Raw genomic sequence first — 27,208 nt, 5'->3', positions numbered from 1 at the left:
GGTACGAGCCCGGCCCCTGGAAATTGTATTCTATTTATTTATTTATTTGAAATTATACTTTAAATGGATTGGGTTAAGAAAACATAATTTATATTTAGTAAAACATTGCTGAATAAAAATCAGTGTTAATGCTTCATTTTTTGTATATATGTATTTAAAATGTGAAAATTACATTGAAAAAGAAGGAAAAGATGGAAAGAAGTATTTCTTCAGAATCAAAATTTTTTTAAATCATTATCATAACAGCTTTGAGAATTAAAATCCTATTGATGTTTGATTCTGTACTTGTACAAATCACACTTAAAATAGCTTCCCTGTCATGCCTGTGTGACAGAGAACATGGAGCATGATATTTTGTTACTTGTGAATTACTTGTGATCACCTAGATTGCTGACCTTTGTATTTTTCCAAAGACTTTTTAAATAAAATATACGTGGAATGTCTTGAATTAAATAACTACATTTTAATTTCAGACCTTCGCCCTTACTGTGGTTGTTGGTAGGGTGAGGCGCCTTGCCTGCTGAATTGATATCTTGCTTTCTACGAAATGAAAGAGCTTCAGTTCTAGCATCTAGTTTGATTCAGCGGCACCCACCCCCTCTTAGGAAATGTGAGACTTGGCTGTGTTACTTAGGGTCTCTGTGCATCTGTTTTTCTTCTTGTTGTAGAAGAAGGTTGGAAGGAGAAAATGGGGCAGAGTGTGTGAAGGATTGAAACCAGTTCTAGGTACATGGCACGAAATGAATGGTAATTCTCTTAGACAGGGAAATCAGTTCTTCCCAGCTTAAACATGAAAGCATTCAGAAGCTCCTACTAGACACAGCCTGCTAAGCAGGCGATTAAGCTTCCATTTCACAAACTAATCCAGAGATTTCAAGTGCACATGATGTGAACTCTATTCCACTGGCTTCTACGGAGGGCTGGGAAAGTCCCAGCATCACTCTAGGTAGAAACCCAGTCCAATATGCTAACAAAAAACATGATTTCCTAAGTCAGGCTCATACCGCTCACATAACTGAAAGGATTCTGCCATTTCTCTTGCTTTCAAAGAGCAAAGCATTCCAATGAGTTCTGGGTTTCTGACAATAAATGTTCACTCATTATTTCTCAACTATTGGCTTCTATGTTCATTCTTGAATCAAGCGTTTTCAGTGCATGTTGTGGGTGTGGGCTACACGGAGGGGAGGGGGGGAAGGAGAGCTGTGAAAGGGGCATCATGTGTGAAGACACTGGAGAGCCGTGCATCATAATGGGACTCCTATAAAAAGCTCTGTAAGTGGCAAAGAGCAAGTCGTGGAACTGTGCGACAAGACAACAAAATAAAGCCATTTCACTAGATCCAGCAAATGTGTGGTTTTCTCCGAGCACTCCAGTGTCCAGAAAGCGAGCTTCACAGTTGTAAGCCTGATGTTGTGAGCCAGTTTTCCCTGTGTTCTGTCCTTGTAGACCTATGACGGTGTGAGCTCGGCCACCACCCGCCTGGCCAGTGTGTGTGGAAGACAGCAGTTGATGAACCCCATCACTTCTTCAGGGAACAGCCTCTATGTGAGATTCCAGTCTGGTGCTTCCAGACAGAGCAGGGGCTTCCTAGCCCAATTCAGACAAGGCAAGTGCCCTGCAGGTCTCTCTGGGAACAGAAGAAATTCTGTTAAGTGCTCTTCTTGGTGCTGTGAATTAAGGCAAGCCTTGAAAAATCAATCATAGCTCCTACTTAACATGAGAATATTAAATGGAGAGAAATATGACCTGATATTCCAATTGTTGATACTTTAAAATTTCTCCTTGTTAGATGATGCTGACTTCCTCTGGATCATCATATCTTTAAAATACATGGCACAGTCTGACATTTTTCAGAATGATATTTAAAGGTGTCTCTCTTGTTTGAGACAGAAATTTTCATCCAAAATACCTTTACTCTCACATAGCCAAGGTTTCCTGCTTCCAGGAGATATGAAACTCTCCTGCCCCGCAGAGCCAGATTCCAGCCCTTCATGGCTCTCAGTTCTGCATCCTGTCATTGCTCAGGTGGGGAGTCAGGGCTGTTTTCCATTGTTTAGTTTCTGACTCACTGTTTCCTGATTTTTCCTCCATGAACATTTTGACCATTGCTTTTTATTTACTTAATCTTTGTCAAAGGCTAACCCTTTCTTTTTAAAAAATGTTTTAAGAAATTTCTCTTTTTATCTAGTACAAGGTCCCCATACAGTTCAGACTTATAGTGATCCTCCTGTCTCAGCCTCTCCAGCACTGGAATTACAAGCATGCAGCACCATGCCCAGTTTTGGTGGCTGGCATGGCATGTGGGGGGACCAGGGATCGAACCCGGGTCCTTTTGTTTGCCAGGAAGTCACTTAGACTATAGAGCTATCTCCCCAGGCCAACATTAACACCTTCTATGCAACTATCAGATGTGGAGGGAACTCTGAACTCTATGTGGTCATGGTTTTGACATGGGTGGCTTAGAGCACTCGCTCTCATTACATTTAATCTGCTTAGTCATATCCAACTCAGTGGATGTGCTGGTATTTTCATGAAGAGCCCTCAGAAAGAACGATAACTGGATTAAGGGCTCCCAAAGACAAGCTATAAACTTTGATCAAGACACTCTATATTTCTGTCATTCACTCTCAGTGATGCTAGAGAAAAAAATTCTTAATGCCTTTTTATTTTACTTTTAATTACCACCAAAGTATTGCTTCAGAATAAAAGGTCCCCACTATTTCTTAGCTGGATTGTTGTAAGTCTCTTCAAACTCACCCACACTCATCAGTCTTCTTCCAAAGGCCCTTGCTAAAGCTTCTCTCTGACCATGCCACTGAGGACTTGTGTCTGTCCTGTCCCCACATGGTGTGGAAAATGAAGTACAATCCCCTTGTTAACCAAGGGTCTGACAGCCACTTTCCAGCACGATCTCCAACACGCCCCAAGCCCTGACCACTTCAGTATCATCCGTATCCGCACCCCCTACGTGTCTTTGCCCAGGCCTCCCCCTCTTGTCCAACCCTTCCCATCCTCCAGTTCCTGCTCTGTCCACAGTCAGAGCAGGAAGATACCTTGGGAGATACCTCTTAGACTCTCCAGTGGCAGTACATTCTCTGTCTCCTGGACTCTCACAGATCTTGGGAGCTTCTCTGATAATAAGTAATTATTCTGAGTAAGTCCTACTCTATTGAGTTATTACTTTCTTGAAGAAAAAGATAGATCATTTATAAGCAGATTGTTCCTAGGCTCCTTGTTTTTGGGTGGACAGAGAAAGTGAATGAAGGCCAGAGTTCTGTTTGCGTGATTCAGGCAATTCATAGCCACTTAATCTGTAGTTCTATACCACTTCCCCACTTGCTGTAATGGAAGAAAATTGTTATCAACATTAAGTGTGTTCCCTTTTTCTGACAGTTGAAGTGCAATTTCCTTGGCAGAGGACTTCCTTGGCATGCATTTCAGACATTTTAAAAAGTCATTTATGTTTTTATTCATCCGCAATTGTTTTATACCACCAATATAAATCACAAGTCTGTGACAGATGTATACACTTGTGTTCTGCAGTCTGTGGAGGCTACATCCTCACCAACTCCGTTGACACTATCTCTTCTCCACTGTACCCTGCCAAGTATGCACCCGACCAGAACTGCAGCTGGATCATTGAGGCACAGCCTCCATGTAAGTAGCAAGCATAGAAGAGGAACGACATCCAGCATAGATGGTGTTAGTGGGAAAGTCAGTCTGCAAGTAATGTTCTTATCTTTTCAATGGTGACAATTGCTGGACCTTCCTCTTTGTTTGAAAGTCCTAAGCATTTCTAGTCTCTAGTCCTAAGGAAGTAATTTTTACTGCATATATATATATATATATATATATATATATCTCAGCAAACATAATGGCCATGTGTGCCTTGAGTGTAGTGGGCACTCAGGATTGTGACTGAAAATAAGTATCTCTCACAGCCAGAGAATGCAATGCCACATGACCCTTGGTGTGCAAGACAAGCGGGACGGAATAAAACCTGGCCTCCCTGCAGCACACACATTGAAGAACAAACTGGCACACACCTGGAAGAAACACTCAGTAGTGCTTATTTGCTTTTGTAATCCTAGAATGTTACTTTCTGGCCTAGTAACAGTCTACTAATCTGATTTTACGAATTCTTGTCTATGTTTTAGCAGCAGAGAAAATGAGAGAACCTGGACAGACATGGCAAAAAAGGTCCAGTGGAAGTGATCCTGGGGCCAATATGAATCCTGTTTCATTTGAGACCTGCCCTCTTTTAAGGTTTTCAGGGAGCATTTATGATTTCAGACATAGTATGGGAAAGTTTTTGAGTTTTCACTCAGTTCTGTGACTCATGCCCTGTATGAAAATAGGCAAGTCACTTAACCTAATCAGCCTCCAGTACAAATAATTTACAAAATGAGAAGTTTGGCTTGAGGATTACCTAACCCTTTTCCTAGTGATGTTAGGGAACAGAGTGATGGTATCTTTATCCACATGGTAATATGCAGACCAGAATCTTTACAGATGGAGAAGGGAGAGCTCTAAGTGAGAGGAGGTTCACAAAGAAGCCCCTGCCTTGCTCCCAGCAGTGCTGTGCCTGATGATTATTTTTCTAGTGAGTTGTAAAGCATTTACATGAATGATCTCACTGCTTCAAGGAAAGTAACAGGAAAAGATCTTGTTCTATAGATTAGGTGCCCTGGAAGAGTGACAAAAGTGAAAATGTACACAGGCACTTGCCGTTCTGTGAGCAATTCAGAGCTCTCTTGGTAAAGGGGATCCTCCAGGACACTAACTGTGCCGGTCAAATAAACCTCAATGTGCTAGGATGTGTGCACCTTGGGGAAAAGAGGGCCTTAGTTATGAGGACAGATGGAGAGTTTGAAATAAAGAAACTGATCTTTGGAAAACAGAGGCTCTGAGAGGGTTGCAGCACTGACTGATAGGAAAATGCATAAGCCAACAACACACTTCCCATCATCCTACTGTTCACGACCAGCTCTTCAGATGCTCTCGGCATTTTCAAAACTATGGATTCTGGTAGCACGTCAGCTGCTTGGGCAGGGAATCTGTTGGCACAGAAACTGTGCTCTTCCCTGCCTTCATCCACTGACACAGATCTGACAAATTCTTTACTTCTCAGCTTGAAAAATCCTCATGTAGAATTATCAGAGGTAAAAAATGTCTTTGCTTGTATGTCTTGCTTGCCAGTTAAATAATTTCCCCATCTCCTTCTGCTTGTCTGTTTTCTTACAGTCAATCATATTACACTCTCCTTTACCCACTTTGAGCTTGAACAAAATAGGGGCTGTACACGGGACTTCATAGAGATTTTGGATGGCAGCAACTCTGATGCACCCCTTCGAGGTACTGTAGTGTTCACTCATTTACATATGTGGTTGTGGCTGTGTGTTATTTATATACCTCCCTGTTTGTACATTTCCATTCAAGGTTAGAATGTTTTTAATAAATGTGAAGAGTAGCATAAGGCAAGTAAATGTAATTAGAGAGTAAAAAAGCAGAGTTTACTATGTGGTTCAGAAAACAGCATGTTTATATTCAAGGACATAAGTAGTTTGTGTATATTTTTAAAAAATTAAAAGTTGCAAGTGAGGGAGTGGTGGGATGAAGTCTGTTCCAGCTTTAGATAAAATTCTGTCTAAATTTCTTGTCAATATTTGAAAAAAAGTTCTTGCATTCAAAGTGAGCATATTTCTTCTTGTCTTCAGTCAAAGCAGAAGAAATTAATTGCTTAAATTAAAAATCTGTCCTGTTATTTGTTAGACATGCCAGTAAAATTAAAGTGTGCTTTTATGTAGTTTCTAAAATACTTTCAAGCAAAATAATTTGAGGAGTAATCAGTTTTTCCATCAGCTTATTAGATACTGGGTTTTGTCCCACAAACTTTTCCTATGGTACTGGAAGACAGGCTGTGTCAAAGAAGAGACTCTTTCTCTTATCACCTTATTCTTTGCACCGGAATAGAGTGGCCAGCAAGGCAGCCATGAGCACTATATTTCTCTGAATGTCTCTTGGGGGGTTTTCTGAGGCCTTGCTCTGTGAGTCTTGGGCCAAGGATGAGGAAGAGTCATTTAGCAGCCATCTGTGGAGCACTGCCTTGTGCCGAGCACTACTTTACTTTATTTTTTTTTCTTTTCAAAGTTTTATTGATAAACATATAGCAATCAGACAGTTTCAAATCAAATCAGAAGTACAGTTTCAACAAATAATACACTGCATATATTCTTCTTAGTGGTTAATTGCTGTACAAGATGCAGACTTGTGATCCTACTTACAAACACCATTAGAAAAAATCATTCTATTCATTAAGAGAATGCAACTATATATCTATCCCAACCACTTTGAATACACAGATACAAAATGGACATTCATAGTTATACCCCAATTTTTTTTTAAGTTCCGTTGTTGAATATTATAGGTGTGTAAACTCAGCAAAATATTCTAAAAGAGTACAGAAGCCCATAATAGCATTGGGTCTTCTGTTTAATTGGCAATGTCAGAAATTATTGACATGAGTCCCCCACAGCTCAACATAACAACATGGCTTTACTTCCTATATTTCATCTTCATACTTTTCTACTGGATGGTTAAGACCAAGGTAAAGCAGAACCTATGCAACAAGAGTTGTAGCTTTTTGGTTTGAGAAGGTCAGTGAAATGCCCTCAGGATTTATCCTGAGATCCTGTACCTCAGATTGTAGAACCTTTGTCAGTGCAGCCATGTGGATGAGTCACGGCCATTGCTTGGCCAATGTGCTCTCTGTGAAAGCCTGAGAGAGTGTCTTCTCCTCATGTGACTCTCCTTAGGCACACTCCACATCATCGATCAATTTCCTCTTTGGCCCCATAAGCTTCTTGATCAGAAAATCTGGGACACTACTGAGGTACATGACATTACAGTACAAGTTCTCATATGTCCTGAGTCTTAATTGACCTTAGAAGGACTACTTTACTTTAGGAATAGGAATGTAGTCCTTGTGCTTGTGTGACACAGGTTTCATTATTTTTAATGTACCCTTTTATTACACAAGGAAAAGTAGGCACAGAGCACTTAACTCGCCCCAAGTCACATAGCTAGCAAATAGCAGAGCCAGGAGTTGAATCTGGATCACCTGGCTCCAGCAGCTGCGCTTCTCTGCACTGCGTGTACTGAGGATGCTAAGTACTAGTGTATTTATTTGGGCAGGTCCATACTACACTGGAGATTTTCCTTGAGTTAGCTTTGGAGCCAGATCATGTAAATCTCTGCTCTGTTCTTTCTCATGCATTATACAAATCATCTCTCCAATGCTTCTATTTAGAGCTTGTTTTAAATTCTCAGGCATTGTTTAACAAACTAACACTTGTTAAATGATTCTCTTAGTAATGATTTCTTCTCAATGGGTGGTTCTCCTGTAACTGTGGTAGAAGTATTTACAGCCTCTGCCACATCATGGGTCATTCTCTTTGTCATTACCTTCATCCCTTAGGCCGCTACTGTGGTTCCACCATGCCCCATCCCATCACGTCATTCAGCAATGCCCTGACCCTGAGGTTCATCTCTAATCATGGAAACAATTATGCTGGTTTTCATGCCCTGTATGCTGCATCAACATCAGGTAAGAAACCTGATCAGAGGGCTACCATGTCAGCAGCCTGTGATAGAACACTGTTATTTGGTACTCTTTCACCTCCAAAGTTGGGAGCTAGTTTCTTGAAATCACCCCTGCATCTCATCTTATCTTTTTCCCAACTAGGTAAACACATAAATTCCAGCAATAGAAAACTCTAAAATGAGAAATTTGGTTAGCAACATGGCTGTGGTTTTAGATAATCTTATGATCTCACCTGTCTTGCTTAGCCGTGTCTTAATGACATGCTTGCTAAGGTGGCCCCTGGCTGCCAGCATCTGATGGTGTCTATTACAGATGAACAAACACATGGCAGTTCACCTATCCACCACCTCCTGGCCCTTGCTACTGGGCTCAGGCAAGGTCTGGATGTTGACATGGGGAGGAAGGGAGAGGAGCCACCAGCCCTGGGCTTCGTAGACAGGTGGAGCTATTTTCACAGTCAGCTTCCATGTTAGTAAAAAGCTGAAGAAGAGTTGGGGGGATGTGTTTTGGTATTCTCCAAAATGAAAAAGCTGGAATAATGCCATCCCTTCCAGGCCAAGGTTGAAGATAATCCTGGTCAGAAAAAAACAAGTGGTTGTCGGATTAAAAATAAATCTTTTTTTTTTTCTTTTTTCTTTTTCTTTTTTTTTTTTAACCCAAACTTGGAGTTCAGAGGGAGAAAAGGCTTTGAGGGAGGACACTGCAGAGATTCTTTCTGCTTCACCACACTCTGCGGGCCTTGATTTTCAGGTTGCAGAACCTTTCCCTTAATGTGACATAGGCTTAGGAAGTGTTTCATCGTTGGGTGCTGACAATGGCTCTAATGTTCCTTCTTTGTATTGTGGCCGCTTGCTTTTGATCTGTGCTCTGACATTCTATTTATTTCTCTTTTCTTCTAGCTTGTGGTGGAAGCTTCCACATGGCTGCAGGCATCTTCGAGACCCCTGGCTATCCTGACGTTTATCCCCCTAATACGGAATGTGTCTGGAACATTCGGAGTTCCCCTAGCAACCGGATCCAGCTGTCTTTTATGTAAATCCTTTTTTATGGTATATTGTTTCAGCGCTAATGAATCTGTAGGAAGGAAGCTCTGTTACTAATAGGATTAGCAACCAACAGCATATGTGTCCAAGCAACTGCTGAAGAGAATACGGTGGGAACTTTGGGGAGTTTTTCTCCAAATTTCCTATGTTTTGGTCATCAATTGAGTTAAAAATAACATGAAGATTCTCTCAGAAATGGTCCTAGAGTTCTGCTTTGACACTACCAGAAATACATTGTTGAGCTCTTGGTGAATAAATGGTGGAATATTCATGGTCATAGTACAGGAATTTTATCATTTTTGGAATTAGGCCAATTTCAGGTACTGCCAGTTGAGAAATTCTCAGGTCAATTAAGACTATTTCTGTACCAATATGTCTTATCCCTAACTTAATCCCCCTTTCTTTCTTTCCCTTTCACAAGAATGATCTTGGAAGTTTTTTGGAACTCAGTGGTTGATTTATAAAAATTTCTTTCAAACTCTAACACTTTCTGAATATGGACTGTAGGCATGGAATTAACAACAGCATCTCACATCTTGAGTAGTCTTAGGTTAAGTTAAATAACAATGATTTCTCAGAAGTAAATATCAAAAGCATGTGGCATATGAATGGAATGTTTTAATCAATCATTAGGGAGGTACTCGTGTCATGCTACATTGGTAATGGATGCTTAACTGTGGAGAGAGAGTACTTCAGTATTTTAAGTTGCCATTTTGAATTAGATGCATCACTTGACTATGGTAGGGATTGCTAATTCTGGGTTGATGAGAATATTAGTAACGTAATGTGGAGAGAAGTGTTTAGAGGATACTGGCCTACTCATTCAGCAGTCTGCCTCTTCCTCCTAGACACTCCAATCTTTCCATCAAGACCTGAAGAAATGTAAGACAACAGTGCTATTTGTGGAACAGGGCCAAACATCTCAAGTAGCTTTCTTTAGTCCATAAGTCAGAGAATGCTTCTTCAGAGTGCAAGTGGCCTTGTGCTAAGACAGACACCCTCTGCATGCCTGAAAGCCAATGCAGTTTCAAGCTGCTATGTGAGAAGGGGGTTATGGTTTGTCGTGGTGTTCACTAAAAGTACAAAATTCTATGAGAACAGATCTCTCTGTGTAAGGTCCATCTGACATATGTTTATTCCTGTATTCAGCAGATGCTTAGGAAACCCTATGCTAAGCATGTAGTCAGTAGAGGCAAGATTCTTTAAATACAATAAAGAATAAGACAATCACTGTTCTTATGATGAATTCCAAGGTCCTTCACATCCTCCTTAGACCCCAAAACTTTGCAAATGAAATAACTTCCTTGCTAGGTCTTTTTCTTCTTGATCCCCACCACGTCCATTCTTTGGACTACTCTAATGCTCAGAGGCTGTCAAGAACTGGATTGGATATTAGGAACATTTAAGGCCCATAAGTTCCAAGTTTGTGGCACATCATTCATGAAGTAACATAAAATCTATTTAGTTGAAACCTCAGAAGATGCTAATGAACTTCTAGGACTACCATTAGGATTAAAATGTCAAATTAAAAAATATACTGTATAGCACAAAGCTGTTGAATGTTAAATTCTCCCAGTATTTGCCATTTCCAAAGTGTCTTCTATTGTGCTTTACAAATAAACCTAAATGGACAGCACTGAACTTGCCCTCTATGAGGACCTGAGAGTATAAGTGCAGCACGCTGCACCCCTTTTACTATTTAATAGACATTAAGTCCTGATTTAATTACTGTATCAAAGAATTTGTGAAAACTCAGCTATTTCCTTTCTCACCTATAAAAAGTTAAATTTGATTGCTTTTGTGTTATTTGAATTTTACTGTTGAAATGAATTTTTCAGAATGCAAGACGCTTCTTTTTGCACAGCTAATGAGAAGGGCTCCGTGGCGAGGCCTGTGAGCTATCGGCTTCCTCCTTGATCTAAACTACATCCAGATGGGCTCTTAGAAACCTCCCCCTGGGCTGTGTGAGAAGCCTTGGGGAAGCATACGAAACACATCAAGTTCTCAACCGCAGGGTTTGGGTTGTGGACACTGCGGTGTGAAATCGAGCAGGGAGAAAAACTGGAGAAATTAGGATTGAGTCTGCAACAAAAAGTATTTGGGAGAAATAAAACCTTAAAAGGAGTGTTTTTTTTTATTTTTGGTAGAACAGATATTTAAAGAAATTATCAAAAACTGTGCTTTATGCTTGTAGAGTGCTTTTAGAAAGTCTTGCTTCAAGAATTGAAATGAGATAATGAGAAGCAGCGATTGTATTATTTTTGTTTCACATCATACTTTTGCTAACATCTTAGCCAAAGAGTAGACTTGCTTATAAAATGTACCAGCTGAAGACAATGATTTCCAAGAATAATAAAAACATTTTTAGAACTTCAGCTTGATTCTTATAGATAGTCTCTTAGCATAATTTAGTCTTTTCTGCTGTTTAGCACTAGATTATAGTCTGATGCACACAAAGACCTTCACTTTGTAATTTTCTTGACAATGGTGCAAAATTTTAATAACACATTGACCACCTGGGATCTTCCTAAAATTTCCATTCTGATTCAGTTAGCTAATGGAGCCTGCTTCTTCGTGTTGAATAAGCTCTCTGGTCTTGTTGATGCCGCCAGGCCGTGTACCACACAGGCTTTAGAGGCAATTTCAAGAACTGCACCGCCTGAGGAAAATAATCTTCCCTTCTTCCCTGTCTGAAAAGCAGAGAAAAACAATTTTAGCATATTTCACATTGTGGTTTATAAAATCGAGCCTGAATTTAAGCAACAAAGTTAGCAGTCATCCCACAGATGGGCTCAGAACAATTCCTGGTGAAAATTGATGGTAGATGTAAAGGTTGTGTTACAAAGCATAAGCTTGTCAATGAAGTAAAGAAAAGTAGGAGTCTGATTTGCCTTATGTGGACACTTCCTGGTTTCTTCTTCTTCTCATTCATTAATCATATCTTGTTGCTGTAACTACATTTAGAACATAGTGCCAGTGGCTTGTTCCCCGATGACCCACCTTGAGGGGATCATGAGGGTCATGGGTGTACTGTTTTCCTAGCTAGAGACTTAGCAATGGTACTGTCTGGCTTGAGAAGCAAGGAAAGACTGGAACAGAGCAATTAGTTGGCTCTCATGTCCTGGTCATCAGGGAATACAGAGATGTGTGGTTGATAGGTTGATTCCGTAGAGACACGTGAATTAGCCCAAGCTTCCCGGTGGCCGAGGCTCAGCATTCCTAATCCATTAACTCAAGTGGAGCCCCTGGGAGTGCTACACTTAGTGTGCAGGCTTGCTGGCCTTCATTTTGAGACTGACTGAAAGATATGTATTATGCACTGCACAGTGGATTTCCTGTTCTCGAGATGTGTATTTTCCCTGCTTGCTGATAGTGTTTTTCTCTGAAGCATAAATAACTCATTCATTCTTCCTCGCTTGATCTTGTCTTTCCTCTTAACAAAATCTTCCAACAACCAATAGAACAGTTTGTATTTGGCATCTTCTATTTTTTTTCCAACAGCCTAATTAATTTTCCTTTAAATAAAATAGTACAGGGCAACAAAAGTTCCCATCCATGTCCCTTTACCTTCTCATCATAAAGATAACTCCTCATATGTTGAATTTTATGTGTATCATTTTCCTTCATATTTCATAGGGGTTTTTTTGTTGTTGTTTGTTTGTTTTGTAGTGATCCTCCTGTTTTCAGCATCCCAAGTACTGGGCTTACAGGCGGGCTCTACAGTCCCAATTGCAGTTTCAGCACACCCCAGGGGTGTGGCCTGCACCACGGCCAGGGATTGAACTCAAGTACCTGTGTCTGCCTAAGAAGGTGCTTTAATCCACTGAGCTGTCTGGCCAACCCTCATATTTCATCTTTTTAAATGCATCTATAGGGCCGGCCAGATAGCTCAGTTAGCTAAAATGCCTGCTATGGCAGAGCACAGCGGCTGGGGTTGTGCTGGCCCCGCCTGTGGGGCAAACTGAGATGGTGATTGAGATTGTGCTTGGTGGCACGCACCTGTAATCCCAGGGCTTGGGAGGCTAAAAACAGGAGAATCACTAAAAGTCCTATCTATGTAGTGAGACCCTGTCCTAAATTCATTTAAATAAATAAATAAATACATCTATCGGTACATATATACTCCATTAGGTATTGCTTTTTTTTTTTTTTAAGCACTGCTTTCTGTTTTACATTTTACATGCATGGACTCATACTTAGTGATTTAACTAGAATTACACTGGATTTATTAATTAATTTTAAGTATCATCTTTATGACCATGACACTTCATGTCCTTAAATTGAAATAGGAACATCTCTATTAATTTAGCTCTTCATTTATGTCCATCAATAAAATTTCATATTTCTTTTCCATAAAGGTCTAAAAAGTCTTTTTTTACATTTATTACGAGGCATCTTGTTTTCTTTTATTGCCATTGAAAAATGGTATCCACTTTAAAGTTACAGATATAACCTGACTGCCCTACCTAAAATAGCACCCCCTTATTGTATTTTTTTTTCCTCTTAGAATTTAGCACTACCTCAGGACTGGCAAGATAGCTCAGTGGACTAAGTACCTGTGTGCAAGGACAGGGAAAAGGGGCCTGCCTGACTCCTGCACCACAGGCTGTGCTGGTCCCTCCCACGGGCACTATGAATGTACCACTGAGTCTGGGCATGGTGGCACACGCCTGTAATTTCAATATTGGAGAGGCTGAGACAGGAGGATCACTAGGAGTGAGACCCTATACCAAATACATAAATAACAATAATAATAATATTTTCAAAGTTAATCCATGTTGTAACATGTGTTCATATGTGTGTGTGCGTGTGTGCGTGTGCGTGCACGCACGCTACATTTTGTTCATCCACCCATCTCTCAATGGACATGTGAGTTGTTCTCACTATTGGTTCTTATGATTTATGTTATCATGGCTATCAGTGTACAAATATTTGGCTGATCTAATGCTTTCAATTATTTTGAGTATATTCATAGAAGTAGAATTGCTGGATCATGTGGAATTTTGTGTTCAGCTTTTTGAGGAACCACCAAAATGTTTTCTGCAGTGGCTGTGCCATGTTGTATTTCCATCAGCAATGCACAAGAGTTTTGCTTTCTCTCTGTCCTTATCAACACTCTTCTTTTTTATTATAATATCTATCTTAGCAGGTATGAAGTGTTAACTCATTGCACTTTTCTTTCTTTCTCTCTTTTTGTATTTTTTTGCCAATTTAAATATTTTTATTGAAGACATTGCATTGTGACTTATAGCACAGTACTTAAAGTGAAGTGCTGTGTTTCCCTGTGCACATGTTCCGCTATTCAAGTATTGAGAATGCCCAGTACTTTACTATAGCAGCCCAACTTTAACTGCCACAGAATTTGCTACAAATTTAGGTCCTTCAATTTTATTGATTGTGGAAGAATGCTATATTTATATTTAGGGTTGGCTTAATTCACCTTTTCAATGGTGGGCCTGGAGGAAGCACACCAGAGGGAGGAGCTCCTCCACCAGGGAAGCCCCAGGCATCCCTCCAGGCCTGCCACCTGCACTCTGGTACAGCTTGGTGGTGATGGGATTGCAGACTTTCTCGAGCTCTTTCTGCTGATTCTTCTTTCTCCATAGTCTGATTCTTACCCAGCCATTTGATGATCTCATTGTACTTGTCAAGAATCTTCTGTTTATCATCACCATTAATTTTGCCTTGAAGCTTCTCATCTTCACCAGTTGCTTTCATATTGAAAGCGTAGGACTCCAATGAGTTCTTGGCAGACACTTTGCCCCTTTGCTTCTCATCTTCAGCTTTTTACTTTTCTACTTCCTGGACCTTATGCTCTATTTCCTCCTTTCTCGAATGGCCCTTATAGTTAGTAATGGTAATCTTGTTCTCTTTTCCTGTACTTTTATCGACTGTAGAAACATTGAGGATGCCATTGGCATCAATATCAAAAGTTACTTCAATCTGAGGAACACCACGGGGTGCAGGAGGTATGCCTGTGAGTTCAAACTTGCCAAGCAGATTGTCATCCTTGGTCATGGCTCGCTCACCTTCATAGACCTGAATGAGCACACCAGGCTGGTTGTCCAAGTAGGTAGTGAAGGTCTGGGTGTGCTTCGTAGGAATGATGGTATTGCGCTTGATGAAGACTGTCATGACACCACCAGCAGCTTCAATACCAAGAGAAAAAGGAGTCATATCCAACAGCAGCAAATCTTGGGCATCTTCAGACCTGTATCCAGATAAAATGGCTGCCTGGGCAGCTGCATCATAAGCAGCAGCCTCATCAAGATTGATGCTCTTATTCAATTCTTTTCCATTGAAGAAGTCTTGAAAATCTTCTGGATCTTGGGGATATGGATAGAACCACCCACTAGGACAATGTCATGGACCTGAGGCTTGTCCAGTTTAGCATCTTGAAGAGCCTTCTCCACAGGGTCTAGAGTGCCACGGAACAGGTCAGCATTCAGCTCTTCAAACTGAGCATGAGTAATGGAGGTGTAGAAGTCAGTCCTTTCATGGAGGGAATTGATCTCAATACTGGCTTGGGTGCTGGAAGAGATGGTTCTCTTAGCTTGCTCACATGCAGTACGAAGATGGCGGACAGCTCTTTTGTTCTCATTGATATCCTTCTTGTACTTGCACTTGAATTCAGCAATGAAATGACTGATCATTTGATTGTCAAAATCTTCTTCATGTAAGTGGGTGTCTCCAGCTGTAGATTTCACTTCAAAGATTCCATCCTCAATAGTGAGGATTAACACATCAAAAGTGCTACCTCCTCAGTAAAAAATCAGCACATTTCTTTCAGCTCCAACCTTTTTGTCTAAGCCATAAGCAATATCCACAGCAGTTGGTTCATTGATAATTCTAAGTATGTTAAGACCAGCATTAGTTCCAGCATCTTTGGTTGCCTGACTCTGAAAATCATTAGAGTAAGCTGGCACAGTGACCACAGCATTGGTAACAGTCTTCCCTGGATGAGCTTCTGCAATCTCCTTCATCTTTGTCAGCACCATAGAAGACACCTCCTCTGGGTAGAAGCTCTTTGTCTCTCCTCTGTATTCTACTTGAACCTTGGGCCTGCCTGCATCATTCACCACCATGAAGGGCCAGTGCTTCATATCAGACTGGACAATAGCATCATCAAATCTATGTCCAATCAGACACTTAGCGTCAAAAACTGTGTTGGTGGGGTTCATGGCCACTTGAATTTTTGCAGCATCTCCAATCAGTTGTTTGATGTCAGTGAAAGCAACATAGCTTGGAGTGGTCCAGTTTCCCTGATCATTGGAAATTATCTCCCCTTTTTCATGCTGGAAGACACCCACACAGGAGTAGGTGGTGCCAAGATCAGTACCAGTTGCAGGTCCCTTCGACATGGTTGCTCATGTAAAGGCCTGGCTGTGCTAGCAAAGACGTCACACAAGTAGCCCCTCACCTACTGGCACATCCAATGAGACCTCTTTTTGTATTTAGTACAAGGTCTACAGGTCTACAGGGTCTCACTATCTAGATTGGATTTGTAGTGATCCTCCTGTGTTCAGCCTCCCAAGAGCTGGGATTACACTTGGGTGCCCCTACACCCAGTCTCTCATTGCAGTTTTCATATGCATTCATATAACAGCTAATAATGTTGAGCATCTTCTTATAGTTTTAATTGTTATTCATTGGTCTTCTTAGGAGAAGTGTCTTTTCAGTTCCTTTGCTATTTTTAATTGGTTATTGGAGCCTTTTTTGAATTGCAAAATTTATTTTATATTCAAGATACTAGTATCATCTTATGTTTTTAGTTTTCTTGGTTAAATAACTGGAAGTGGAATTTCTGGGTTAGTTGCATGCGTGTGATTTTATAAGAAACCCCAAACAATTATTAAAAGTGACTGTATCAGTATATAGTCCCCAAAAGAACATGACACTTCCAGGTGTTCTGCATGCTTGCCAACATTGGATCTTGTCAATCATTTTTTATTTCAGCTATTCTGATGTATCTGACATAATATCTTATTGTGGTACTTTCCATGAATTTCCCTGAGGACTAATCATGTAGAATACTTTGCAGGTTCTCATTGGTCATTCATTTTCCTTTATTTCAAATCTTTTGTCCATTTTAAACTGGTTTGTAGGAATGTCTTTTATATTCCTGCTACAGGTCCCTTGTTAGATATGCACTTTGAAGTTTTCTTCTTTTACTTATTCCAGTCTTTGAATTGTCTATTAATTTTCTCTCTTGCACTCTTAATGATGAGAAAATTTCTAAGAAATCACATTTATTAATTTTTCATTTTATGAATAGTGCTTTTTTGCATTTTATCTTAGACATATTTGCCTATTCCAAGGTTGCAATGATAGTCTTTTGTTTTCTTCTAGGAGTTTCATTGCTCCACATTTGTATGTACTTCTATAAGACATATTAGTTTCTGTACATAAAGAAATAGGAGGGGCCGGGGAGATAGCTCAGTAGAATAAGCGCTTGCCTAGCAAGCGCAAAGGCCTGAGTTCAATCTCCAGTTCCGGAAAAAAAAAAATAGGAGCTGAGAATCTCTCTCTCTCTCTCTCTCTCTCTCTCTCTCCTCTCTGTTTCTTTCTTTTTCTTTCTCTTTTCTTCCCCTCCCCTCCCCTCGCCTTCCATTCTCTTCCCTCCCCTCTCCTCTCCTGCTAGTTGTTGAATCATCATTTTCCTCATGGAATTCTCCGGCCACATTGTATTGTCTTATATTAACTATGTATTTGTGGACCCTCATCCAAACTTTCTTTTCTAGTTCACTCTCTCTTTATCTACCCTTATACCAATACCCCATTATTTGGTTATCTTTAAGCAAAAAAAATTCAGACCTTCACTCTCTTCACCTACCTATTCCACTCTTTATCCATGTTTCTTCTGAAAATCACAAGGCAGATATTTTCCCAGCCCTGATTAGTTCTCAATTGCATAGTATAAGAGAAGTTGAAGAGGCCACCTTTGTACACCAGGCTGCATTACTTCAAATCTCATAATTTCTCTATCTTTCCATAAATCAAGTTCCACATGCCTTTCCATGGCACTTAAACTCTGCCAAAATTATCGCACTGCACTGCTCCAGCTGTACCTGTCTCTCGATGGCTTTGTGGTACCGACTAGCTATCGCACAGGTTCCTCTGTGAACCCGGCCCTGGTCTGTGCGTGGGCCCCTGAGTGTGCATTCTCTGCCCATTGCCCATGCTCCTCAGCCAGTGAATGTTTCCATTTTCATCTCCCAAGTCGCTCCAAATTATTACTGAACCCCATATTCAGATATACTTGTGCTCAAAATTTTCATGCCCCTACATTTACGGATTTGCTTCCGAGAACTGAACCCAGAGCCTTGTGCATGCTAAAGTGACCCTGTGCTCCACCTTTGAGCTGCTGCACTACCCCCTCTTAAGGTACTTTCTACCTCCATTGTACTCATGTCCTCCCGTGGATGCTTTTCTGTATTTTTGCCCAGTCTAACCCACCAAGAAGAGAACTCCTTGAAAATAGTATACTTTGTATATTTTGTCTAAAGATTTGAACAAATTTGAGTGAAAGTTGTTTTTGTTGCTGTTGTTTGGTTTCATTTTTGTTGTTGTTTTTGCCATAGTTAAGGAGTCTGTTAATCAAAGTTAAAAAGGTTTTTAAAGAAAGGACAGATTGATCAGGTATACAGTTCAAGGTAATCCTAAAATTCATTCTGTTAGTGTTAATTCTGTTAACTCCTTTTTTTTTTTTTTTTTTTTTCTTTTCCTCTCCAAATCAGGTCTTTTCAGTTGGAGGCCTCTCAGGACTGCAGCAAAGATTTTGTGGAGATCCGAGAAGGGAATTCCACTGGTCACTTGGTGGGAAGATACTGTGGAAGCTCCCTGCCCCAAAATTTCTCAGTTACTGTAGAAAATCTTATGTGGATCAGATTTGTCTCAGATGGCTCGCACAATAGCATGGGCTTCCAGGCCTCGTTTACTATGAGTAAGTCAGTGCTGTTTTAAGGATGGCTTCCAAAATATGTGCCACAAACTAGGAATGCATTCTTTTTCAAGAATACATTAATCAAGAACAATCTTAAATTCTACACTATCCTTCCATATTGTTGATTTGCTGCATCATATATCGAAAATACCAAATTATATATAAGAATAGCTCATTAAGAGCAAATGAAAATTATTTGATGGTCTAATATGCCTTTTAAGCTCTAATTTGTGCCTAACATTTTTATTACCATGTCATGTGACAGAATCTTCTAATATGGCTTTGGCATAGTATATTTCTATCAAATGTACTTCATTTGAGGCCATAAACTATGTTCTCAAATTAAGGATCATTAATATGACCTTTGGATTGATTTCAGTGCTCAGATACAATAACAACAGAGTGTTTTCCCAACAGATATAAAATGTCAGCTATTTTGGGGCAGATTGATTCACTGTACTGCTGGGGACCAAGCCCAAGGCCCTGTACACGCTAGTCAGCCACTGCACCACCAGCCTTCATCCTGAGCGCTATTTCTGTTTTTTTAACTCAAGTTTTATATAGTTGGTTCCTCTGTATGCTCAGTTTCCTTATAATTTAAAATTTAAAATGGAACATCTTTCTTTTGTAAAATAAAGTGAAATAGGTAAAGCAGGGATGGTAACCCTTTTCCCATCTTCCTGGAGGCCTAGGAAGCCCTTTTCACATGGGAAATTGTCACCTCTTTTCATAGTTTGCAACCTGTTAAGGAGATAAGATTCCATTTAGCAAAACACGCTTCTCAGAGGAATTAATAAACAGCCTGGAAAGCAAATGAGAAGCAATATTTCTTTCAGTAGTCGGAAAAGAAATTATAGTCGATTAAAGTCCATTCTGGTCTTTTGTTTTTTAGAATTTCTTTCCATTTGATTAAAGAGCTATTCTAAATAGGTCTGATTTACTACTCTGTTTCTCCTCCTAGTATTTGGCAATGATAATATTGAGGGAACCCATGGGAGAATCGCTTCTCCTCTCTGGCCTGGAAACTATCCCCATAACGCCAATTACAAATGGACAGTCAATGTGAATAGCTCTCAAATTATCCGTGGTAGGATCTTAGAGATGGACATGGAAGCAGCAAATTATTGCCTTTATGACAAATTAAAGGTGAGTTTCCTTGTGAATTCTATGTTTATAAATTTTGATGTATTACAAATCCAAATTAATGGCTATTCAAGCAATTGCAAAATGTGTGGGATGGATGATCCACCCCAAATTATGATTACTACCTATTTATTGCCTGCACTAAAGTAATTCCAGCTCATTTATTATTTTCTATAGTGTATCAAAGGATACCTGGCAGTGTTTTACTTAACTTATGGGGCTTTGTCTAAGTATGCCGGTGTGCTAATTAAGCATTTATCTTATCTTATATCATATTATCCTGTTTGTTCCTATGCTCAAGTATTAATGATTTAAAGGACCATGTAAGAATAAATAAATATAGAAATTATAGGGGCCGGGGAGATGGCTCAGTGGATAAGTGCGTCTCTGGCAAGCGCAAGAGCCTGAGTTCAATCCCCGGTTCTGCAAAAAATGAAAAAAAAAAAAAAAGAAATTATAGCAATCAGCGTCATCCAGGCACTGCACACTGTATCAATCTCAGAAATATTATCAGATCTCCAAGAGTTGGAATCTCACCTTGCACATCTTGTATGCTCAGTGCTTTGTTCTGTCCAGATTTGTACAAAAATATGGAGAAAATAATTTGTACAAAAATAATTGTTACATAATTTTTTACAATGAAGTTTAGTAGAGGATTTTATAATATTACGATGAAATTGTTGCCAATTATTTCTAAACTATCACAAAATGAGTCTCTTAAATATGTGACTAAATAATTTTAAACCAAATAAAGACAATTTATTGGGTGTTTTGAATGTGCCGAGACTTGTTAACTATGATTCTTGCATCAATTGTTCTTTTCTTCTTTGGACATATGTACTCTTTCCAACTACCTACCCGCTTTCTCTCATTAAATCTGCTTCTTCCTTGTTATTTTCATTTTTTAATTCTTAATTCCTCTCCTTAGTGCTCCAAAGCATATTTATTAAGTATTGTCATTGTATAACTATCTAAGGTTCTATTTTTCTACCCACAAATTTTAAGTCATTGATTATGGTGTATCCTATGGAGAATTACTGCAATTGCAATAAAGTTGTATGTATCTTGAAATACCTTAAATTATTTGCAATAATATTTTACCTTTAAAGACAGTCTATTTTAAACGGAAGTAACATGTTTTCTTATTTTTATTATGATAGCATTGTAATAGTATAAGGCACCTTTTAAGTTTTCTTTTTTAGGAAGAAAAGGAGCGATAGCTGCCTATGAACAATGTATTATTATCTCTTTTTGTATGCAGATTTATGATGGTGTTGGCATTCATTCTCGCCTGATTGGTACTTACTGTGGTACTGAAGCTCAGTCTTTTACCTCCACGAGAAATTCTTTGACCTTTCAGTTTTTGTCTGACGCTTCAACCTCAGGGAAGGGATTTCTTCTGGAGTGGTTTGCAGAAGACAGTTCTCCGGGAACTTTGCCTACCATTGCTCCAGGTGTGTTTGGTAGTAAGTGAAACTCTTCTCGGGTCTCATATGCATAAGCCAGTATTTCAACAGCCTCAGTCACAAACACACAAATAAGATTTGGTGGGGTCCCCAAACTCCTTCCCCTATACGGCCAGATGTCTTTTCAAATTCATAAATATTTATATGTTATAAAATATTATATTGTGCCTGAAAATGTAGGCACGATATAATTTTCATTATATTTTCATGTAAAGTAGGTGTTTAGTAACCATATGACATTCTATTTATACTTTCTAGAGATGATTTAAGAACTCTCTAAAAGTTTAATTTGCAAGTGTAACACAAGCACATGCACGCGTGCACACACACTGACATGGTACTTCAATATCAACTAATAGAACTATTTTTCCCTAAGTTTTATTTTGTAAAAAGTACCACACATGAAAATTTTATTAAAACTAACAAAGCTTTAACATTTTAAAATATATTAGCAAACGAAACATATCAAAGCATTCCACATGGTAATATTTAATTTAATGTAATAAATACTTATTGAGGAAATATTATGAAGGAAGAGTCATATACTTCTGGAATCATGGCATCTGTATACTTCTGAAAAATCTATTCCTCTGTAAAAGTGATGAGAACACTGGTTAAAAAAAATCATCAAAATCAAGTCTTAAGACCTCTAGAAATGGACTCAGCTGAGGTATATTTATTCAAGAAAATTGCAGTCTCAGTAAAAACAGTGCCTTTTTCTATCTCTTCCCCGTCCCCCCCCCCCCCCCGTTTTAGAGCAGCTTTTCAACAGCTCCACAACCATGATACCAGTTAAAAGCAGCTGTTTGGCAGCTTAGCAGCCAGGGGGGCAGGGCAGAACTGGACAGAGCACTTCCTGTCTCCATGGAGTTGCCATTATCTGATCTGCCTGGCAGCCTTCTGCAAAATTGCTTTCTCACTCACATCTTGTTTTAATTTGACCTCAGAGCACACCCTGCTTAAACATCCCTGTCCCTAGGGTGTTTCTGAAAATCAACGGTGGCAATTGTCTAACATCACAATTCCATGAAGCTGTAATACCGGTTACAGCCCACAGGAAACTGAACAAAAGATGCGAAAGGAAGAACTGGGGAATAAAATGTCCATCTGGGGACTTAGGAAGCTCTGACATATTTCGTAGACGCTAGAAAGCCACACACATATGTAGCTGTGACCATGCCCTAGAAAAGATCCACCAGGGCTCTAAGTTCTTACCTGGCATGATCTTGACTCAATATGAAAGCAGGAAATAAAACTTAAGGTAGAGTTGAAAACTAAGGAAAGGCAGTAGCAGCAAACCTTGGAAGACACTGATTTCCAGATATTGCTTAAAGTGCCCAATTATCAACAAAAAATTACAAGACAAAGAAGCCAGGACATTTGGCCTATAAAAAGGAAAATAATAAAATAGTTGTCCCAGAGAAACTCAGGATATTTGACTTAATTAATAAAATTTTTAAAATTAAATATTATAAATATATTAAAGAACTAAAGAAAATTATGTCTAAAGAATTAAGGAAAAATAAAAAATAATATTTTATCAAATGTAATTATTGAATATGATAGGAAAATATTTTGAGTCAACTAGGAATTTCTGAGTTGATTTTCTACATAAGTAAATGTAAAAAAATAGTTTAAATGCATTTTTGTTGATAGCTCTTCTATTACCATCTGATTTGCAAAGATCATTGAGTAAAACAATATGGATATTCCTCATTTAATGACAGAGTTCTGTTCCATGACTAGTGAATGAATTGGTTGCTAGATAGGGAATTGTATACAGTATGTACAGTACAATATGCAGAACAAAGAAATGCTGAAGGGAAACTCCAACTTGATGACTTTGCTTTCATCTGCGTGCTCTTATACATAGTACTGCAGCATGTAACATGAAACTACAGCACTCTATCTCTGTACTGTATCATACAATCAGCACAAACTATACTGCTGTATAAAGATGTTACACAGTTCCAAAGAAACATATTGAGGTTTTATGAACAAGATGTACAGAATTGAAGAAAAGTAAGTCCTAAGTCTGAATAGTGGGTCATAAGTCTGAACAGTCATTAAACAGGTAGATCATTGGACAAGGAATGTCTGTAATTATAAATCTGTATCAATAGGCTTATAATATTTAAATATATTATTTGATGACAATTGATTTCAAAAAGAGTGAGGAAAGAAGGGATAGGATTATGCACGATAAGTATCTGGAATCTGAAATCTGAAATGGTCTAAAATCTAAAACTTTGAACATTGATATGAAAAGACCTTCAGAAAGATTCAGATGGCAGATTCATATCTTCACTTTTATGAATGCTTAGCTTGTGAAATCTTTGCAAATATTCCAAAATCCAAATATTCATAAAATCTGAAATAATTCTGGTCCCAAGAATTTTGGATAAGTGACATTGACCTGTATTATATTAGAGAAAAAGTTAATAAATTATTTAAATTATTATTAACCCAAATCACCTTACTTTAAATTAAATTAGCTATAATTGTCAGAATAACTACTAAAAAAAACTTGAGGACATATAGTAAAATAAGCAAGTAACATGTTATTCCCAAAAATATTTTAATAGATATCAGGGTAGACAGTAACAAATTATGTAGAAGATACAGAAAAATTGAAATTCTGTGTTGCTGGCAGCTACTTTGTAAAACCTTAGTCCATCCTCAAAAACATAAACAGAATTACCTTACTGTTTAACCAATTCCTCTTAGTTATACACCCAAGAGAGTTAAATACATGCCCATACAGCAATACATACGTGAATGTCTATAGAGGATTTATACATATGAAAGAAAAGATGGAAACAGATCAGATGTTCATTAACTGATAAATTAAAAACTAAATGTAGCATATCGATACAATGGCATAGAATGCATCCTTTAAAAATGAAATGAAATAAACACTGATACGGACAATAGTATAAATGAATCTTGACACTAACAGGCAAATTATAGAGACAGAAATAGGATTGAAGGTTTCTGTTTAGGAGGATGAACATGCTGTTAAGTTAGTTAGTAGATATTTTTCCAGGATTTTTTGAATGTGATAAAAACGAGTGAGATGTACACCTTAAAAGGGAAAGTTTTATCGTGTGCATGTGATACTGCAGTAAGCTTATTGCTGAAAAAAAATGCATGTGCAAATATTCCTTGTTTGAGAAATTACTTATTTATTTATTTATTTATTTATTTATAATTGTATTTGCTTGCTAAGGGTCTCACTATACAGCTAGGGCTCACAGTGATCCTCTTGTTTTCAGTCTCCCCAGCTCTGGGATTACAAGCACCTGCCACTACACCCAGACTCTGTGGCTAGCTCAGCCTGCTCTGGGGCCAGGGCTGGCAAGGCATGTGGTGCCTGGGATCAAACTGCAGTGCCTGTGCTTGCCTAAGCTTGCCTAAGCAGGCACTTTGAGAAACTACCCATTTAATGACTGTTCAAACTTATAACCAGAGTTCTTTGTTTAGACTTATGACCTGTCCCTGTTTTTGTGTAGTGCTTTACATTTTATTTATAGAGCCTCAATTGCTTTTATAATGTGTTTTTCTGCCACAAAAAATAAACTTCAGAAATCATAGCTGTGTCAGTGAGTTTAATACAATAATTACTGATTTCTTTGAGAAAGTTGTTTCACTTCTTTATTGTTCATCTTTTCCAACATAGGGCCATCACTTTGACGTGAAAAAGTAGTGGTTGCTTTCCATTGGAGTTATTTCTAAGATGTCGCCTTTCATTGTACAGGTGCATGTGGCGGGTTCCTGAGGACAGAAGACAGGCCTGTCCCTTTTTTCTCCCCGGGCTGGCCAGGGAGCTACAGTAATATGATGCAGTGCACATGGCTTATTCATGCTCCAGGCTCTACTGTGGAGCTCAACATTCTCTCAATGGACATTGAATCTCAGCAAACATGTAACTATGATAGTCTTGTGATAAGAGATGGTGAGAAACATTTTATTTTATTTTTATGTATTTGGTACAGGATCTACAGGGGCTTACTACACAGATCTGACTCATAGTGATCCTCCTGCTTTTAACCTCCTAAGTGCTGGGATTACAGGCACATGCCACCAAGCCCAGTCTCAATCGCTGTGTCAGTGTGCCTTGGGGGCGGGGCCAGCACGGCATGCTGGGGATCAAACCCCAGTCCCTGCATTTGCCTAAGCAAGTGCTTTAGTCTGCTGAGCTATCTGGTCAGCCCTAGAGAAACATTTTAAAAGATATTAGTTCTTTTTAACTCTGATACATAGTTCATATTTAATTATCATTTGCTTATTACCTCTGTTGATTTTGTATGGAATTTTATAGATATGTGATCACTGAAGCCACTGAGTCCCGAAAACAGGATTTCTGGAGATTATAAGGCAAATATTAAATTGTGTGTCATAAAATGTCAAGAATACTGGAATATCTCTAAGAGAAAACATGCTTTTTGAGAGGCCTAAGAGTCGAGATAATAGTCTAAAATTTCAAATTATCCTACAGTTTTTTAAAATGGATAAATCTTGGGGATAAATGTTAACATTTGATATCTATGAGTTTAAGATCCTAGTGGAATAGCCAAGCAGATAGCTCAGCAGCTTATGTGGCTGCCTGCCAAGTGTAAGTTCCCGAGTTTGATCTTGCTACTGAAAAAAAAAAAAGATTCTAGTGGAAAGATAGTACGAAGGTACAAAGGGGTAATGCTTCCCTACATTTTCTTTTGTGTACAGGTGAGGTGTTGTGACACAGTGATCCAGGGTCCTAGCCAATGCTAACACGCAACATGTACAAAACTGCTTCACAGTTGATGTGGGCTAGAATGGAGGAGAATGAGAGTAGTGCTGTATCTTCAGATCCTTACCAAAAACAGAGCTGTATCTACATTTGGCCTACAGTTTATTAGTACATAAAATATTGTCTCCTTAAACCTCATTATCCCCAGACTAATGAAGATGTTTTATTTTAGATTGTACTGAAGCTGGTTACTAAGTAAATACTCAAACCAATCTTACAGATATGATGAAATGAAAGGCACTTTTCTGTCACCTGTCAGGTGTCAGCACACGAGTGCCCCAGAACTATTTATTATATTTTCTGACATTATTCCTGTGGATATTGAGTTTTGATGTAATGAAGTGAACATGTCCTTGCACATGTTCTGAGTGTTCAAGATTGAGATGAAGCCTTAGAAACAATCTTTAATGGGTAATTAATTCAGTGAAGCAAAATCTGTAATCAAACACTCAGGTGAATGTCTGGATTTTTTTTAAACTTAGTACAGTAAAAGACATTGTTATTAATATTCTCACTTACTTTGAACATGCTTATTCCCATATTTCTTGCTGCTTTCTGTAGCAGTTCTGGAAGTCCTCTTTCATGAGTGTCTTTAGTTGTTCTACTTGGCTGATGTGATATCTGAATTGCTTCAAAATGTTTACCTGCATAGTCGTTTTGACACAGAAGAACCAGAAATTGCACAGGCAGTGTCAGGTTAAGCGAGGGAGGTGAATGCAGATCAATTTTAATATTTTACAAGCTTCCCTTTCCATTGGATTTTTTAATTACACTTTGGTGTAAAGACAGCCACAAAAGAACATTTATAGAACTGCTTGAAAAAGCATTAAGAATCAAATGATAATTGTGTTTCAAGTGAGGTCAAGTATTTTCAGGGGAGATTAATGCCGGTTGTCCTTTTCCTTAATGCATTTTTAAGTATAAATGATCACCATATATTTTGATCACTCTTTATAAATTATGGATGTTCTTTAAAAACTGCATTGTGTTGAGGTACTTTTTGTTCCATCAGCTGCTTCTCTTGGAAGCATAGACTCTAGAGAGTAGTCTCTGTTTTCTCTGTGACCTTGCAGAAGTCATTAAATGGCCCCAAGCCTGTTTTGTTGTCTATGAAAAACAGAGGAATGAGCACCATATGGACTCTGTGGGTATCAGGGACAGCAGTCAGTGCCAAATCATGTAGCAGAAGTCTAAGGATTTTGTAGATGCAGAATTCAGAAT

At 38.8% G+C, this 27,208-nt stretch overlaps 1 protein-coding gene and 1 pseudogene across 1 annotated transcript in view; one reads left to right on the top strand and one right to left on the bottom strand.

Annotated features, from left to right (window-relative positions):
* Cubn (cubilin) overlaps positions 1–27,208 on the top strand; it is a 301,005-nt gene that overhangs the window by 173,674 nt on the left and 100,123 nt on the right. Inside the window, exons 32-40 of the mRNA XM_023705447.1 lie at positions 1,447–1,606; positions 3,544–3,657; positions 5,245–5,355; positions 7,478–7,606; positions 8,503–8,635; positions 18,384–18,589; positions 19,551–19,735; positions 20,994–21,186; positions 24,956–25,153. Coding sequence (XP_023561215.1) covers positions 1,447–1,606; positions 3,544–3,657; positions 5,245–5,355; positions 7,478–7,606; positions 8,503–8,635; positions 18,384–18,589; positions 19,551–19,735; positions 20,994–21,186; positions 24,956–25,153 — 1,429 coding nt within the window. The remainder of the gene's footprint in view (positions 1–1,446; positions 1,607–3,543; positions 3,658–5,244; positions 5,356–7,477; positions 7,607–8,502; positions 8,636–18,383; positions 18,590–19,550; positions 19,736–20,993; positions 21,187–24,955; positions 25,154–27,208) is intronic.
* On the bottom strand, positions 14,078–16,007 carry LOC101559795 (annotated as a pseudogene).

Source organism: Octodon degus, unplaced genomic scaffold (assembly GCF_000260255.1).
Source record: "Octodon degus isolate 3935 unplaced genomic scaffold, OctDeg1.0 scaffold00220, whole genome shotgun sequence".
NCBI lineage: Eukaryota > Metazoa > Chordata > Mammalia > Rodentia > Octodontidae > Octodon > Octodon degus.
The sequence above is the reverse complement of the archived record's forward strand: the minus strand, read 5'-3'. Positions and strand labels throughout refer to the sequence as shown.